Genomic DNA, 18,005 nt, shown 5'->3' with positions numbered 1-18,005 from the left:
GGGCCAAAGGGGGCTGTAACTCCCTTTTACTGGCAGGTTATCAATAAGAAAACTTTCAGTACATGAGCTCTGAAACCAGTAGTGATGTATACATTTTCTCATGATCTGGAAGCAGACCTTCGCATTAATCGCCCTCCTGATGCATACACTCTTCCACTGAGGGGGCCTTAATTTAGCATTCATTAGCCCTCTGATTTGTTTACACATGTAGGTCAATTCCTAAGTAACACTGATGGGCAATGCCATAGAATTCATGCAGCAGCTGTTCTCTAATGCAAACATGGTAAATACTTGCAAATTTCAAAGTCAAGATACTGTATCAGCATAGTTACGCACATCCTTTGCTGACTTTAAGACCTCTTCAATATCCTGGAAATAAACAGACCAAAAATTGAAATTAAATCTGAAATATTGCAAAGTTCATGAAAGGTTGGTGAACTGCTGGTCATATACAGGTGGCTTACTGCCCCCTCCCCAGTGTTCTGGCCATAAATAAAATGCATTACTAACAGGAACAGTCTTAAATGCAGAGCCCTAGAAGGGCATAACAAAAAACCATCTAAGTCCATTTTTGGCCTAAGGCCCTATGCGCCTAAAGTAGGCAGCAAGGAAATGTCCATTCTCGAAAAAAAAACATCCAATATGTGTGTGTGTTTGTGTGTGTGTGTGTGTGGGGGGGGGGGGGGGGGGGTTGAGAGAATGACCTACCTGTACACTCAGGCATTTAATTGCGCAGTCTGCCACTTTGTCTATCTTTAAGCCCTATTCCTGAAACAAAATTTGCCAAAGTCCCAAATGCTTGACTTTTTAGGTGTGGGAGGGAGCAGTTCTTCACCTAAAACCACGATTCTCTAATCGGCATCTGTCATAAGCACTGGTCTCCCCCGGCAATGATCACGGCAGTAGGGATGCCCAATCCCTCCTGGCTGAACCTGCTGCAATCCCCTGCAACCTTCCCCTGCCGGACACCCCCGAACCCCCCCCCCCCCGTAACCATCGCCAGCCTAGTCCCCCCCACCTAGCCCACCCGAACCCCACCTACCGAACCCCCCTTCATCAAAATGACGGGCCTTCCTGCTACATTATGGGATGCACCAAGGAGGGGCCTAAGGTCCTAACTGGCTCAGGCGCCTAAGGCACTCCCAGTGCATTCTGGGATGCGCTGGGAGTGGCCTAAGATTCCAACTGGGAAGGCCTAAGGGATCTGGCCAATCAGAATCTTGGGCCACTCCCAGCACATCCCAGAATGCACTGGGAGTCAAGCCTAAGATTCCGGTTGGCCCAGGCACCTTAGGCCCATCACCGGTGCATCCCACTATGCATCAGGAAGGGGAAGGCCCGCCATTTTGGTGAAGGCGGGCCTACCAACCGGAGGCTGGAAGGGTCCCTCTGATTGGCCAACTACAAAAGCTAGGGGGGGTTCAGGTGAGCTGGGGAGGGGTTCTCGGGTGGGCTAGGTGGGGTGGGTTCTGGCTGGGCTGAGGGATGGTGGTCAGGTGGCCTACCTTGGTGGGAGGGGATGATCATCATTAAGATATATACACAGCTGTAACCTTTTATACCTTTGAGCTGGACTCGTTTGTTACATATTATGAAGCAATGATTGGAAGATAAACTCTTTTCCTAAGAGGGGGTTACCTCTCCCTCTTCAGAGTTTTATATCTCTGAGCTTAATTTTTTGTGCAACAGGTCCTCCTCCGGGGTTTTGATACTCTATCTTATATATTCATGTCTGTTTACTATAAGTTCAGAGCTGCCAAGTTACCCATTCTGGGAGAGAGACTTTGTGGCCTGTACTCGATTTCTGCAAACGTCTGGTGCATTGTGAGACCTGCAGCATTGAATTCCAATGGAGAGAATCGTGGGCTACAAATACCGTACTACAATGGTTCAGGATGCAAGTTTAAATAACCAGGACCACCAAAAAAGTCTCTACTACTACTAATTATTTCTCTAGGGCTACCAGAGGTACCTAGCGCTGTACAGCGTCACAAAGAAGAAACTCCCTGCTCAAAAGTTTATAATCTTGACAGACAAACAGGATGTCATGGATACAGTTAATGGGGAATGGTTAATCATCTGCTAGCTGGGTTGGAGGGCAGTAGGGAGTAGATCAGTCTGCTTTTAAACAAGGGAAGGGGCTTGGTGGACAAACTCGTGTAATTTATTCCAGGCATAGGGGGCAGCTAAATGAAAGGAACTGAAGTCTGGAATTGGCAGTGGAGGAGAAGGGTACAGCTAAGAGAAGCTTATCTGAGGAATGGAGTTCTCTAGGACAGTGTTTTTCAACCTTTTTACACCTATGGACCGGCAGAAATAAAAGAATTATTCTGTGGACCGGCATCGGTCCGTGTACAGGCGGTTGAAGAACATGGGGCTAAGTCGTGGGCCAGCCCCTGCCCATCTCTACCCAATCTCCACCCCAGACCCCGCCCCCATAATAGTACTAATTGCACCTTGCACATCCGGTGCCTCATCTGGAAGCCTTCCCTCTGACGTTGCAATGTCAGAGAGAAGGCTCCCGGTTCAGGCGCAGGATGCCCGTAGGAGCCACTGCCCGTGGCTTTGTGCACTGAATCAGTTAGGAAGAGGGAGCTGGCTCGAAGATAACGCCGCATCGATCGCACCGTGGACCGGCAGTTGAAGAACACTGTTTTGGGCCTGATGCATGTGCTGGCCCTGTGGACCAGCAGGAAATTTCTGTGGACCGGCGGTTGAAGAACACTGCTCTAGGAGTTGTATGACTATTGAGGAGCAGCAGAATGAACACACTTGTTAGGAGCTTGAACTGTATGCAAGGCGGATAGGGAGCCAGTGAAGTGATTTAAAGAGAGGGGGGGGGGTGACATGAGTGTAGCGAGGTTGGTAGAAGCCAAGGGTAACTTCGCAGCTCTGTAAATTGCAACTTCCAAGTAGCAGGGACTGTCCATTGAAGATGTTAATCTCTGAGGGCAGCCATCAAGGGGAAGAACTGGAGAAAAGGTGCTCTTACGTGGTCGAACTCCGGTGCCGAGAGATGACAGTGACAGTCCACTAAACCCCAGGCATGCTCCATCCTGCACAAAACCACTCTCCTCCCTCCCAACAGGATAAGGAAAGCGAACTCTAAACACCGCCTCGCCACGCCACAGAGTGTGGCAGCGGAACCAACGTGTCGGCGCCCTAGTTTCCTCCCGGCGGTGACGGACGCTTCAAACGGGGACGTTCCTTCCAGCTCCGGGGCAGCGGCTTTGAATGGCGAAAAATGGCGGGGAGCGGGGAGGAGGCCTCTGCCTCCGCTGCTCAGGGAATGGCAGAGGCAGAGGCGGGGGGGTCGGGGATACGGCCGGAGGGTGAAAGGCCCGCGGAAGCGGGGACCCCGCCGCGGGTGTTGGCCGACTCGGAGGTGGCGGGGCAGTGGGAGCCGGGGGCCCGGGTGCGCTGCACGTCCAAGCACTCGGTGGCGAAGGTGCTGGAGATGTGCTCCCTTATCTCTCGGACTCTGCTGGAGAATCAGCCGCAGCTGCCCGAGGCCCGCAGGGAGCGAGCGCTGAGGGACCTGAGCGGGGTAAGCGAGCGCCGTTTTGGAAGAGAGGGTCGGCTCCCAGAAAACTTGCCAAGCAACGTATTACGTTAGTCCAACAAAACGCTATCTATGATTTTGTTTTCAGTTATTAACCTTAATTTTTGTACATTCAAGTGGACCAGCAAATATTAAACTGTCGGACTTTTGTAGGAACCTACTATAATACTCTAGTCTTCTCTACTTCTGTAAAGAGACGGCAGCTTTTTTTTGTTTTGTTTTGTACTAGAATAGATTCATGTTTTAATTAGTTATTATTAATTTTTGAGTTCTAATATAGGTTTTCCTTTATTTTGGATGATTGTATGGCTACATAGTATATTTCGTATTGTATTAGATAGACCTGTAATATTATGTCTGTTGGATTGTGTTGTATAGGTATAAGATGTACTGTATGTTTATGAAAATGCTAATAAAAAAAATATTTAACCTCCTCCCCCCCAAAAAAAAAACAACCAACCAAACTGTCGGTAAACTGCTGTCTAATCTTTATCGGGACTCCATGTGAGCATCACACCACTACTGAGTACAGCCAAATTGGTGTCGGATTCATCCTGTCTCAAAAGTCTTAGTTCTTGAATTGTTTCAAATTTCCTCTGGGTATCCTATTCCTAAGGTCAATGATGCTGTGGTCAGATCCTGAAAACTGCCCTTTCTAGAGATACCACCTTGGCTATCTCTATGGCCTTGTTTATTCGGGACGATTCAAGATTGTCTTTCATATCTGGTTTGTATCATCATTGTAGCATCTATAATAATAAAATGCTAAGCGCGCATGCGCACTCCTACCTATGTGATCCGTAGGTGCGTGGCCGGCAGGAGTGCGCATGCGCGCTTACAACGGCCCCACACTCGCGGACCACAAGGTAATGTTGTGCAGTCTGGCTGGCTCCCTTACATTCCACGACCAAAGTTTATTTTTAAGTTCAAAGCCGCTGTTGCGGCACCTCTCATGAGCCGCACCTGCATCGGAGAAGGCTTCTGATGCGGGCGGGGATCGTGAGAGGAGCTGCTGTGGCACCTTTAATCTTAACAATAACTCCAGCAAGGGACTAAAGGAGCCGGCCAGACTGCTGGAGGGGGAGGGGGAAATGCTGCTTCTGCTTCACAGGGAGGGGGAGGGAAATACCGCTGCTGCTGCACAGAGATGTGGAGGGGGAGGAAATGCTGCGGCTTCTGCACAAGGAAATGGGGGAGGGAAATGCTGCTGCTGCACAGGGAAATGGAGGGAGAGTGAATGCTGCTGCGTGGCTGCTGCACAGGGAAGTGGGGTGGGGGGAGAGAAATGCTGCTGCACAGGGAAATGGAGGGGAGGGAATGCTGCTGCACAGAGAAGTGGGGGGAGGGAAATGCTGCTGCTGCTGCACAGGGAAGTGGGGTGGAGGGAAATGATGCTGCACAGGGAAATAGAGGGGGAGGGAATGCTATTACGGCTGCTATACAGGGAAGTGTGGGGGGAGGGAAATGCTGCTGCTGCATAGGGGGCAGGGAGAGGAACAGATAGAAAGACAGACAGACAGCGGGAGGGAAGGAGAAAGAAAGACACAGGGAGAGAGACAGACAAAGGAGGCCAGGGAGAGAGACAGACAGAAAGAAAGACAGCAGGAGGGAGAGAGACAGAAAGAAAGACAGACAGACAGACAGACAGACATATATTGTAGCATCCGTTAATGTAATGGGCTTAAAGACTAGTTTCTTAATATTTGTGAACTGAATAATGTATGCTGCACTACATGGAGTAGAAACCAAAAAGTGACGATATTCCTGAAATGGACTTTATTATGTCAAAGTTCCAAAAGTACAATAAAGCAATCCACATAAAAATAAAATAATCCACATAAAAAAACCTAAAGGACCTAGTCTGCTGAAAGTGCAGGAACCAACACAGTCTGTGTTTCAACAGGATAGTCTTCTTCAGGGGTCCTAAAAATGATAAGGTATATTGGAATGATGTGTAAACAATGTCTGTGATATCAGATCGAAGAATGTGAGAATCATCATACACTAAAACAGTGTAGTGCAAAGAGTGGGCTTAGTAAGTGAAAAAATAAGACTATAATGAGTTGGTGAAAGTAAATGCCATATGTGAATAAATATCACTAGTGAAAAGATGAAGGAAAGCTCCGAAGAGGTCTCGTGTGAGCAGTGAAGATATAATCAATGCCAAAATGCAGAGTTAGGTGGAAAAAAGGGTGAAGTGAAAATGGTGACCATAATGTAATATATATACAATAAACTATATTATTAATTTAGTTTAAAAGAAACACGAAGACAAATGCAGAGTTAGGTGAAAAAACGCTCTTAAGGTGAAAATAGTGACCATAATATAAAAATAAAATTTATATAAATGGTCACTATTTTCAAGAGTGTTTTTTCACCTAACTGCATTTGTCTTCGTGTTTCTTTTAAACTAAATTAATAATATAGTTAATTATTTCATTTATAACACTGGTAAATATCGGACCCGATGAGGACCTGATGCATAAAGCCATATACTATGAAACCATAATTGAGTATAATGGTGGCATCTCTGAGGGCCCATGTAAGTGTAGGATTCTAGTGAGAGTTTTTTAAGGGATGATTTTATGGGATTATCTTTGCATTGCATCTTGTGTTCTGGACATACAGAGGCTAGATGTATAGAAAGTTCTGATTATCGACACTTGAACGTCCTGGCGATTAGGATGTCCAAGTGCCAATTTAGGATGCTTTTTGGACATCTTATGTTTTTTGATTATGAACCTGAAACTGTATGTATATTGTAACACTTTAATGGTAAACACGTTCTGAGCTCTTTGAGGAGGATGGGACATAAAACCAAATAAATAAAGACATTTTATTCACAGCTGTGCACGATGCTACCAGCACCAAGTAAAACAAGTGGGTCTAGCTCAGTAACTATTGCAACTAAAGATCTGATATTTTGGGAAACTTTTTTTAATGCTGTGCTACTTCTGCATACAAATTTTGATCAAAATCTGAGATGAAATGGTGGGGAGCTTTTTTTTTTTTAGACCACTTGGTATAGAATGACCCTTCTGTGTTCTAAACAATTCTATAGGGTAAAGGAGGCAGAGGGAGGACTATGGAGAGCCACAGATTGTCCTTGATATTGCTGTGAATAGGGGCACAATTGAGGCTTTATTCTTGAGAACTAGTTATTAATACAAACTGATCAGCTTTATTTTTTATTATTTATTGCAGAATTTTGAGACAGCCGTGCAAGAAAACGTTAGTATTTATGGACAGCTCTGGCAGGAAGTTTCAGAATGTCCCACAGGTATGTTTACTTTCTTCTCAATCTCACTTTGCTCTGAGAAAAATGTCACACTACTTCTTACTGGTATAGTAGTACTTAGAGGCTCTAAGGGTTTTTCTAACCAAAATCTTTGGCTATGCATGCTTTTTTCAAATTCGGGTCACAATTTCTGTAACATTTTGGGAAGGATTTAGTGGTGTGGATACAGCTATGGAACAACACTTGTCAATTGTTTGCACAAAAGGAAAATTTTATCTTTTTTGCCATTTCTGACAGTAAATTAATTGATGCAAGCCCTCTTTCCGGAAGGGTTAAACACCTCAACTTGCAAGTTGCTTGCAGAAGACATTAATCATTTTCTTCTCTCAGCCCCCTTGTCTTTCTAGGCAGTGCCCCCTCTCCTCAGTCTTCTGCAAACAAGTTGAGAAGATGTCTTTTCATCTGCTCTGCACTACATTTTTTTTATTTTCAAGATTTATTCCAATATTTGTTTTGAGATTTCCCTGTACTAAGAGGTTCCCAGTAGTCCTGGGATAGCTCTGCCTAGGAGAAGGGCCAGACATTGGAGTCTATAGCCAGGAGGGCCACACTTTTAAAAGAGTATCTGCTTGGCCAGCCTGCTTTAACACTTAGTGCTTGAGAATAGGTTCCCAGGGAGCAGTGCTCACCCCTGCAGCATCAGGCGTTTGAGCACAGGCTGATTTGAATCTGGAACTGTCTGGAAGGCTTGGCAGAGGTTGGCTGAATTCTCCCCCCTCTCCCCTTGAAGAATCATGTGATAGTGACTAATGCTGCTGGCAGCCCAAATATTGCAAGCGGTAGCCTGGAGGAGAAAAGAGAGAGCGAGAGAGAGGGGGGTTACTCATCCCATGGGAGGAGAGGGGGATAGAGGGGTAAAGGAGAAAGTCGCCTAATTGAGAGGGAGGAAGAAGAAGAGAAATGCCAGACCATGGGGGAGGAAGGGAAGGGAAGCAGGAGAGAGATGCTAAATCACATGGGGAGGGGAGAGAGAGAGATGGAGGGGAGGGAGACAGATGCCAGACCATGGATTGAAGTGGGGTTGGGAAGGAAAGAAGGAAGGAAAGCAGAGGAGAGAGAGGCCAGAGCATGGGGGTAGGAAGAAAAGCGGGAGAGATGGGAGGGAAGGAGACAGAGATGCCAGACAAAGGGGTGGGGCAGTGGCATACCAAGGGCAGACGCTGGATGGAAGGGGTAGAGAGAGAAAGAGCAGATGCAGAGCTAGAGGCAGCACAGACACACTGATGATGCTGCTGCTGCCTCTTTTAGACCCAGAGAAGGCGGATCCTGATGCAGACCAGATAATTTGTGGGAACAAGGAGGGAGAGAGTTGCTGCATGGGGGAGGTGCAAGGAGAGATAGAGTTACTATGTTGAGGGGGACAAGGAGAGAGAGAGAGAGTTGCTACGTTGAGGGAGACACAGAGTGTTGCTACGTTGAGGGGGACAAAGAGAGAGAGAGTTGCTACGTTGAGGGGAATAAAGAGAGAGTTGCTATGTTGAGAGGGAAAAGTGCTGGATTCAGGGCAAGGAAGGAGAGGTGTATCAAGGAGAGGTGTTGTATCGAGGGGAGGGCAAACAAGGAGAGAGAGAGGTAATACATGGGGGCATGGAGAAAGTAGGACGTGCTGAACGCAGGCAGGACATAGAGGGCAAGAAGTGATGCATCAGGGGGCATGGAGGGAGAGATGCTGAACTCGGGGAGGGGGTGTCGAGGGAAGAAAGAGATCCAGTGAGGGTTTTGAGGATGAGACAGGAAAAACTGGATGCACAAAGGTAGGGAGAGAGATAATGGATATGAGAGGTGATTGGGGAGAAGAAAAGAGGAAACAATGTTCAGGAGGCAAGAGAAAGGAGAGACCATGTTAGAGTTTCAAGTTTCAAGTTTATTAGTTATTTGATTAATCGCCTATCACAATTACTAAGCGATGTACAAATAATAACATAAATTTTTAAAATATACAAAAAATATAAGATAAACAAAAACAACAATATAAAAATCATTAAAAACTGACAAATTAAAACAAGGTAATTAAAACTATTACAAGGAAACAATGGGGTAGAAGGGAAAGAAATACAATTTATGATAGGAAAGAGAGAACAATTAAGGTAAAATGCAAAAGGAATGGGAAAAACATAAAAGTATTAGAAATAAAATACTTAAAAAGGTAAAATAGAGAGCAGATAGAAAGAGCAATTAGCATTAGAGGTTAAAAAGAAATGGGAGACTAGGTAGTAGATGAAAGATAGAGGTTTATGCTTGATTTCAAGAATTATTTTGTGTTTATAGTATTTTCTTTAAAAATATCTTACATATTAATCAAGATTAATTTCGATTAATATTTTTAATCTTCCTGCAGCCCTAAAATGAAGTGTAATTAATTTTTCATTGTGTATTGCAAAATACTACAACAGTCATAAAAATAAGAAGCACAAAGAAATATGAGTACTTGTTGATAATTTCAGAAATTTAATGCTTCTGTTTGAACGGCTCTCTCCATAGTCATCATACAGAGTGTTCTGTATAGTAACGGTGGTGTGGTTCAAGGATTTACCAGCAGGTGGTGTTAGAAAGCTCTTTGCTGAGCATGCTGCATAGAAATGGAATGGGAAGATTCATTGCAGCCTTGCTGAATCATCTCATTTCGAGAGAAAACAGAGCACTGCAGAAGGAAAGCGGTATTGTTGGTGGGCAACCTCAGGTATGAGTTTGATAGAGGGTGGGAGTGCTTGAGGGAGAGGTGCCAGATTGTGGACAGGGAGGAAGGGAAGGTAGAATTTTGAAGGGGAGGCATTGCCCCCCTTAAGCACTTAATCATCCCATTCCAAGAGGGAACAGGCACTGGAGAAGGAAACCTGTGGTATTGTCGGTGGGCAACCTTAGGTATGAGTTTGATAGGGTGGGTAGGAATGCTTGAGAGAGAGGTGCCAGATCACGTACATGCTAGACCAAGGATAGGGAACTCCGGTCCTCGAGAGCCATATTCCAGTCGGGTTTTCAGGATTTCCCCAATGAATATGCATTGAAAGCAGTGCATGCAAATAGATCTCATGCATATTCATTGGGGAAATCCTGAAAACCCGACTGGATTCTGGCCCTCAAGGACCGGAGTTGCCCATGTCTGATCTAGTACATAATATCAATTAAGATTTACAGTGATAAGGGCTATCAGATTAGGAATACTGTTAAATAGAAATCAAGTTGGTTCCGTCCCCAACCTTTTCATGTCCAACCACCCTTTTATTTTATTTTTACATTGTATTTAATCCAACTTTTTTTTTTTCTCCCCTCATTTTTTTTCTTAGTATTTTTATAATCACAATGTTTTTAATACCATGTTTGTTGAAATTGTTTTGATATTTTTAGTTTTGTAAATCGCACTGGATTTAGATATTGCGATTATATCAAACATTAAATAAAGTTGAAACTTGAAACTAGTGTATCTCAAACTGTGTGCCTCCTGAGATTTCAGGTGTGCTGTGGCATACTGGGAAGGAGGAGAGGCACTGGCGCCAGCTGACTGCCTACAGAACATGCCTCTCATGGCGAAAGGCACGTCCTGTTGGCAATCAGTGGGTGCCAGCACCTTTCCTTCTCTCTGGCCCTCTTCCCTTCTGGCACCCCCCACTGGCGTTGGAGGGCCATCACACACACACGGACATCGACATGATGATGTCACACATGCGCGTGATGTCATCACAGCAATATCTGCGCACTTCCATGTGCCTCGAGCCACGGCCACTACCTTTAGTGTGCCACAGCTCGAGAAAGTTTGCGGGACACTGGATTAGGGTCTCAAGGTTTGAGAAGAGATTTATAAAATAAGTGGGGTGGATTGCCTGTACTTCAGGTAGCAGGTGAAAGCCTGGCTCTTCTCCCAAGCCTTTTATACATGTAGTGACTGACTATCGGTTCACTCAGTTTCTGGATTAGCTTGCCACACACCTTGTAACTGAGACCTGTTCTGCATACCTTATTCAACTGCATATGTGGAAGGGCATTTTAGAAAGGACATTAAAACAGAAATCAGATGTCAAGTCTGAAATTCTGATAATATTTCAGGAAAGGATCTGTTCTAAAATAGCTGGTACAATTACCAGCTATATGCAGAAAGAGTGTACGTTTTTTAGAAAACAATATCCAAAATGCAGATGGCCAAAGAAGCAGTTACATAGACATCCCTTTCATAGTACATGAGCATCTGTGTTGTGAAATAGCAACATAGACATTCATTGGCACAAGCAATCACCTGACTTTCTCTCCCTGATCTAATCCCCCTCCTGACCTCCAGACCCCCTACGACCTAACTGTAATAATAGTTGTACTGACCTACCTGTATTAGCAACTATATTGAATTTTCATGTCAAACTATCCATTGTAACTTCCTGGATAACTGACTCAACCTCTTGTAATGTAATCTGACCTTAAACTGAATAGGGAAAACCTGATTAACATATAACATAACTTCCCTCAGATCCAATTCCCCCTCCTGCCCTGCCAAAGTCTGGTCACCTCCAGAAAATCTTCCCTGGATAAAAGAGGATCAATACTCCTAAGTCCTACCCTCTCCCGAGCCCCATATGGGATGTAGGTTGCAGTCAACAGTTGTCCTATACCGTAGTGGTCCCTTTCTGCTGATGCCATTGATGGCAACAGGATCAAAGAAGGTACCTCTGCCTTCTAGCACTGCTATCCAAGGTGGATATCTAAATGCCGTTTTTCAGACATCCTAAACATGAATAGTGCTTCTAAAATAAGTACCATAATTTGCCTTCAATCATCCTTTTTTTTTTTTTTAATCCTAACAATTTTGTTCTGCCCTTCTTGTCTGTCTGTGTTTATGTGCCTCAACTATACTTGCCCCCTTAGCTGCCTAATAGGATATTTTGCTGTATTGCAGTAACACAGTAAATTATAGCAGATAAAGACCCATGTCTTCCCAACATGGTGGCCAGAGCTACCAAGTCACCCGTGCTTAATCACTGGTTGTCAAGTCTTCATCATTCCACCAATAAAGGCAGTAATTATGATGATAGTAATTATAACTAAGACTCCAAGTATTGTAGACAGTATTCAACTAACCAGTCAAAATGTTGGCTTGCCCCTTTCACTCGCAACACATGACACTAAAAGTGATTTACAGCACTGAGCCGAACTTTACCTGTCCTTTTATTATTGTCTAGAAGTTTGATTAGGTGGTATAAGAAATTTTAAATAAATTTGAAACTTTTGCCATTTGCAGGACACAAAGGCCCTGATTCTTTATAGGACGCCCGGGAGAGGTGTCCTTTACAGAATCGGGTCTACACTAACCACGATTATTCCAGGACAAGCAGGCAGCATATTCTTGACTGATGGGTGACGGCACCGACGGAGCCCCGGTACGGACAATTTTAGAGTGATTGCACTCTAAGAACTTAGAAAGTTCTAGTTAGGCCGCACCGCGCGTGCGCGAGGGCCTTCCCGCCCGACGAAGGCGCGCGGTCCCCAGTTTCTTAGTTTCCGCGGAGCTAAGAAGACGCGTGTTTTTTCCTTGTTACTCACCTTCCCGCTCGCGCGTTATTTTTTCTTCGAGATTTGCTCTCTTGTTTTCTTTCGTTTGTGTAAAAAAAAAAAATCCGTTTTTTTCGATTTTTTTCGGTTGGCACCATCGAAGCCTCGGGCTTCGATTTTGCTACGGCCGTTTTTCCCTTCATGCCCCCTTCACCGGGTTTTAAGAAGTGTCAGCGGTGTGCGCGCCCTATATCTTTATCCGACCCGCACAAGTGGTGCCTCAGTGTCTGGGTCCGGACCATAGGGCAGAAACGTGCACCCACTGTAGTTCTCTTCGTCAAATACAGCAGCGGATTCTCTTCAGTACCGCTATGGAAGTTCCACCGGCATCGACTCCTGCAACTTCCTCCAAGTCGACACCGGTGGTGTCGACACCGCAAGATCCATCGCCGGTGTCGCACCCGGTAGGTAAGCCGGCTAAGAAGCCATCCCCTACTGTTCTCGGCCCGCCAGTCGAACATGCAGTGAGCCAAGTCCTGCAGACTGCGCGCCGGCTCCGCAAGCGCTCCGCTCCCATTGAAGTTACTGCCTCTTCATCGGCATCGACTTCACCTGAGCGTCGAGCTGCACCGCAGGTATTGAGCAAGAAAAAAGCGGTACCGGTGCCATCGGGACTGACTTTGGATGAGCGTATTGCATCCATCCTACAGGTCCAGCTTAAGGAGCAATTGCAACAATTGCTCCCGGCTCTGCTGACTCCGAGCCTTCCAGTGTCGGTACCTACTGAGCCTTCGGTGCCGATTGTCAACCAGCCTATTTTATCGGCATCGACGTTATCGGCACCGCAAAAATCTGCATCTTCCATATCTATGCCTGTTCTGTCGGCAGAGCCGAAGTCGCTTCGGCGTACTGCTTACTCGGCTTCTGATCCGGTACCGTTCTCTGACACCCGTACCGCTGTACAGTCACCAGGTACGGTATCGATGCGGTCAGGGAAATCGGTGTGCAAAACCAAGCATACCGAATCCTCTACTCCCCTTTCTCAGGGCCGTCTTCCATCGGTACGGGACCCTGATTTGTGGGATGATTCTGACGATCCCCTCGGTACCGAGGAAGATTACTCATCGGAGGAGGATGATCCATCGGTGCAGGATCCTGCTAGTAAGCCAGAGCACTCGTCCTTCACCGAGTTTCTTAAGGAGATGTCAGACACCCTTTCAATCCCCCTAGAGTCTGACTCTAAGAAATCCAAGGCATTTCTCGATGCTTTGGATTTTGACCAGCCTCCTAAAGAATTTTTGAAGTTACCCCTCCATGACATCTTGAGGGAAACTTTTTACAAGAATTTAGAAACTCCTCTAACCATTCCAGGAGCCCCTAGGAAACTGGAATCGCTTTATAAAGTGATTCCTATCCCAGGGTTTGACAAACATCAGCTTCCCCATGAATCTCTGCTGGTGGAGTCAACCCTCAAAAAATCTACAGGCTCTAGTGTATATGCCTCTGTCCCTCCTGGCAGAGAGGGCAAGGCCATGGATAAATTTGGTAAACGACTTTACCAAAATGCGATGTTGGCCAACCGTTCAGGTAATTACGCGTTTCACTTCTCTTTTTACCTGAAACATCTGATACAACAGGTAGCCACTTTTCAAAAGTATATTCCAGACCGCAAACTTCCTGCATTTCAACAATGCACTTCCAATCTCTTGCAACTCAGGAAGTTTATGGTCCGTTCCATCTATGATACTTTTGAACTGACATCCCGAGCCACTGCTATGTCTGTAGCGATGAGACGTTTGGCATGGCTTCGAGTCTCAGACCTGGATGTGAACCACCAGGACCGTCTTGCCAATGCTCCCTGCTTGGGGGATGAGCTCTTTGGCGAATCCATGGATACCACCACTCAAAAGCTTTCTGCACATGAGACGAGGTGGGATACCCTACTGAAAAATAAGAAGAAGCCTCCTCCTCCTCGTCCATTTAGACAACAGCCATCGTATCAGAGGCGGTTTTCTGCTCGGCCGGTTCAGCCTCATCCTCCTCAACCTCGGAGGCAACGCCAACAGCACCAACAGGCTCGCCAGCAACAGCCGCCTGCCATAAAGCCTGTCCCTCAAACTAAGCCGACGCAGCCCTTTTGACTCCTTTCTCCAGGGCATTGCCAGTCTCCCTCCCTCCTGTCCTCTTCCACAGCCCATAGGAGGTCGACTAAACATTTTTCACTCTCGATGGGAAGTAATCACCACCGACCAGTGGGTGCTCTCGATCATAGCCCACGGCTACTCCCTCAATTTCCAGACTCCTCCGCCGTTAGGCCTGCCAAAAGAGTCTGCTTCCAACAAGTCTCAGTCCCTCCTTCTCGCTCAAGAGGTTCAATCCCTCCTTCTTCTCAATGCCATCGAAGAAGTTCTTCAAGATCAGCGAGGCCAGGGATTTTACTCCCGGTACTTTCTAGTTCCCAAAAAGACCGGAGACCTCAGACCTATCTTAGATCTCAGAGATCTCAACAAATGTTTGGTCAAGGAGAAGTTCAAAATGCTCTCTCTTGCCACTCTCTACCCTCTTCTCTCTCAGGGCGACTGGCTATGCTCCCTCGATCTCAAAGAGGCTTACACACACATTCCTATCCATCTGACGTCCAGGCAATATCTACGCTTTCTCATCAACCAACATCATTATCAGTACAAGGTGTTACCCTTCAGTCTGGCCTCCTCTCCCAGGGTGTTCACCAAATGTCTGATTGTGGTAGCGGCCTATCTCCGCTCCCACAACTTTCAAGTCTTCCTTTATCTAGACGACTGGCTGATCAAGGCTCATACACCTCAGGCGGTTCTCCTTGCCACCAATCAGACCATTCACTTCCTTCGACTGTTGGGGTTCGAAATCAATCCACCCAAGTCGCACCTCATTCCAACTCAGTGACTTCAATTCATTGGAGCCATTCGGGACACTGTTCTGATGAGGGCGTTTCTTCCATCAAACCGCCTTCACACCATCCTTCATCTTTGTCAGCAGGTGGTTCAACAGACTACCATTTTTGCAAATCACATGATAGTGCTCTTGGGGCACATGGCCTCCACAGTACATGTCACACCCTTCGCACGTCTCCACCTGCGCACTCCTCAATGGACCCTAGCGACTCAGTGGTCACAAGCGACAGATCCTTGTTCACAACACATATCTGTGACCTCGTCTCTTCGACAGTCGCTCCTTTGGTGGTTGACATCTTCAAATCTATCCAGAGGTCTACTGTTCCATCTACTTCCTCATCATTTTGTGATCACCACAGACGCATCCCCTTATGCCTGGGGAGCTCACCTGAACGAATTCCAAACTCAGGGGTTTTGGACGGCCCAGGAAAAGAAACATCACATCAATTTCCTGGAACTCCGAGCAATGTTTTATGCCCTCAAGGCCTTTCAACATCTTCTCTCTCCTCAAGTACTTCTCATTTGCACAGACAATCAAGTTGCAATGTACTACATCAACAAACAGGGAGGGACAGGCTCTCGCCTGTTGTGTCAGGAAGCACAACGGATTTGGTCTTGGGCGACAGCTCGTCATTTATTCCTGAAGGCTGTCTACATTCAAGGGTAACAGAATTCCTTGGCAGACAATCTCAGCAGAATTCTCCAACCTCACGAATGGACTCTCGACCCTTTGACTCTCCAGTCCATTTTCACTCATGTGGACCTTTTTGCAGCTCCTCACAATTTTCAGCTGCCCCTGTTTTGCTCCAGACTCTACTCTCCTCACCGTCTGGCACCCGATGCATTTCTCCTGGATTGGACCAATCTCTTCCTATATGCATTTCCTCCTCTACCGCTCATGCTGCGGACATTGTTCAAGCTCAAGAGGGAACAAGCCACCATGATTCTCATCGCTCCACGGTGGCCCAGGCAACATTGGTTCTCTCTTCTACTTCAACTCAGTTCCAGGGAACCCATACTTCTTCCACTGTTTCCTTCTCTGCTTACTCAGCATCAGCAGGCTCTACTGCATCCCAACTTACAGTCTCTGCACCTGACAGCTTGGTATCTCTCGGGCTGACTTCGGCTCACTCACTCCTTTCTCAGCCTGTCCGTTCTATCATTGATGCTTCCAGAAAACCGGCCACGCTTCAGTGTTATCAACAGAAGTGGTCTCGGTTTTCTTCCTGGTGCCTCTTACATCACCTTAATCCCATGTCTCTTGCAGTGGAACTGGTGTTGGACTATCTTCTTTCCTTGTCTGACTCTGGTCTCAAATCTACTTCCATCAGAGTTCATCTTAGTGCCATTGCTGCCTTTCATGAGCCACTTCATGGAAAACCCCTCTCGGCTCATCCTTTGGTTTCTAGGTTCATGAGGGGCCTTTTCAATGTGAAACCACCTCTTAAGCCCCCTCCTGTAGTCTGGGATCTCAATGTGGTTCTTTCTGCTTTAATGAAGCCTCCTTTTGAACCTTTGGCCACAGCGCATTTCAAATTTCTTACTTGGAAAGTGGTCTTTCTTATAGCTCTCACTTCTGCCAGGAGGGTCAGTGAGCTTCATGCACTAGTGGCCGATCCACCTTTCACTGTTTTTCACCATGATAAGGTGGTCCTCCGTACACATCCAAAGTTTCTCCCTAAGGTTGTGTCTGACTTTCATCTTAATCAGTCCATTGTCCTACCTGTATTTTTTCCAAAGCCTCATTCTCATCCAGGTGAACAGGCTTTGCATACCTTGGACTGTAAACGTGCTTTGGCTTACTATCTTGAACGTACCAAACCTCACAGATCATCTCCTCAACTGTTTTTGTCCTTTGATCCTAACAAGTTGGGTCATCCTGTATCTAAACGCACCCTATCCAATTGGCTTGCTGCTTGCGTTTCATTCTGTTATGCTCAGTTGGGCCTGACACTGGAAGGTTCTGTCACAGGCCACAAGGTTAGAGCTATGGCAGCGTCTGTAGCTTTCGTCCGTTCCACTTCCATTGAGGAAATCTGCAAGGCTGCTACTTGGTCCTCAGTTCATACTTTTACATCTCACTATTGTCTGGATGCATTCTCCAGACGGGATGGACACTTCGGCCAACCTTCCCTCCATCCCTCTTTTTGTTAGCTTGGAGGTCACCCATCAGTCAAGAATATGCTGCCTGCTTGTCCTGGGATAAAGCACAGTTACTTACCGTAACAGGTGTTATCCAGGGACAGCAGGCAGATATTCTTGCGTCCCTCCCACCTCCCCGGGTTGGCTTCTTAGCTGGCTTATCCTAACTGGGGACCGCGCGCCTTCGTCGGGCGGGAAGGCACTCAGGCATGTGCGGTGCGGCCTAACTAGAACTTTCTAAGTTCTTAGAGTGCAATCACTCTAAAATTGTCCGTACCGGGGCTCCGTCGGTGCCGTCACCCATCAGTCAAGAATATCTGCCTGCTGTCCCTGGAAAACACCTGTTACGGTAAGTAACTGTGCTTTCTGTAAACGGCGTCCATATTACAGACGCCGGTTAGAGAATCAGGTTAGAGTAGACGCGGCCGCTATACTTATCGCGGCAAGGGATAAGTATAGTGGCCGCCTGTCCAATCGCCGGCAGGAGGGTGCCCAACCCCTCCTACCAGAACGCCGCCCACCCACCCCGAAACTCTTGATCGCCGGCAGGAGGGTGCCCAACCCCTCCTGCCGGAATGCCACCCCCTCCCCTGAAACTCTT

The 18,005-nt window shown here is 46.5% G+C and overlaps 2 protein-coding genes across 6 annotated transcripts in view; one reads left to right on the top strand and one right to left on the bottom strand.

The window, feature by feature from the left end:
• Window positions 1-3,121, bottom strand: part of TATDN3 (TatD DNase domain containing 3) — a 33,526-nt gene extending 30,405 nt beyond the window's left edge. For all 4 annotated transcript variants that reach the window (XM_033938472.1, XM_033938473.1, XM_033938474.1 and 1 more), the window contains exons 1-2: window positions 2,993-3,121; window positions 337-369 (exon numbers count right to left, since the gene is read on the bottom strand). In XM_033938472.1, coding sequence (XP_033794363.1) covers window positions 337-369; window positions 2,993-3,055 — 96 coding nt within the window. In that variant the 5' untranslated portion in view covers window positions 3,056-3,121. The remainder of the gene's footprint in view (window positions 1-336; window positions 370-2,992) is intronic.
• An 89-nt stretch (window positions 3,122-3,210) lies between these two features.
• Window positions 3,211-18,005, top strand: part of NSL1 (NSL1 component of MIS12 kinetochore complex) — a 51,683-nt gene continuing 36,888 nt past the window's right edge. For both annotated transcript variants that reach the window (XR_004538838.1, XM_033938470.1), the window contains exons 1-2: window positions 3,211-3,547; window positions 6,767-6,842. Coding sequence is in view for 1 of the 2 variants with exons in the window: in XM_033938470.1 (XP_033794361.1) it covers window positions 3,245-3,547; window positions 6,767-6,842 (379 nt within the window). In the remaining variant the exon portion in view is untranslated. The remainder of the gene's footprint in view (window positions 3,548-6,766; window positions 6,843-18,005) is intronic.

Source organism: Geotrypetes seraphini, chromosome 3, assembly GCF_902459505.1.
Source record: "Geotrypetes seraphini chromosome 3, aGeoSer1.1, whole genome shotgun sequence".
In the NCBI taxonomy this organism is placed as follows: Eukaryota; Metazoa; Chordata; class Amphibia; order Gymnophiona; family Dermophiidae; genus Geotrypetes; species Geotrypetes seraphini.
Note: the sequence above shows the minus strand (reverse complement) of the source record. Positions and strands in the feature narration are given on the sequence as shown.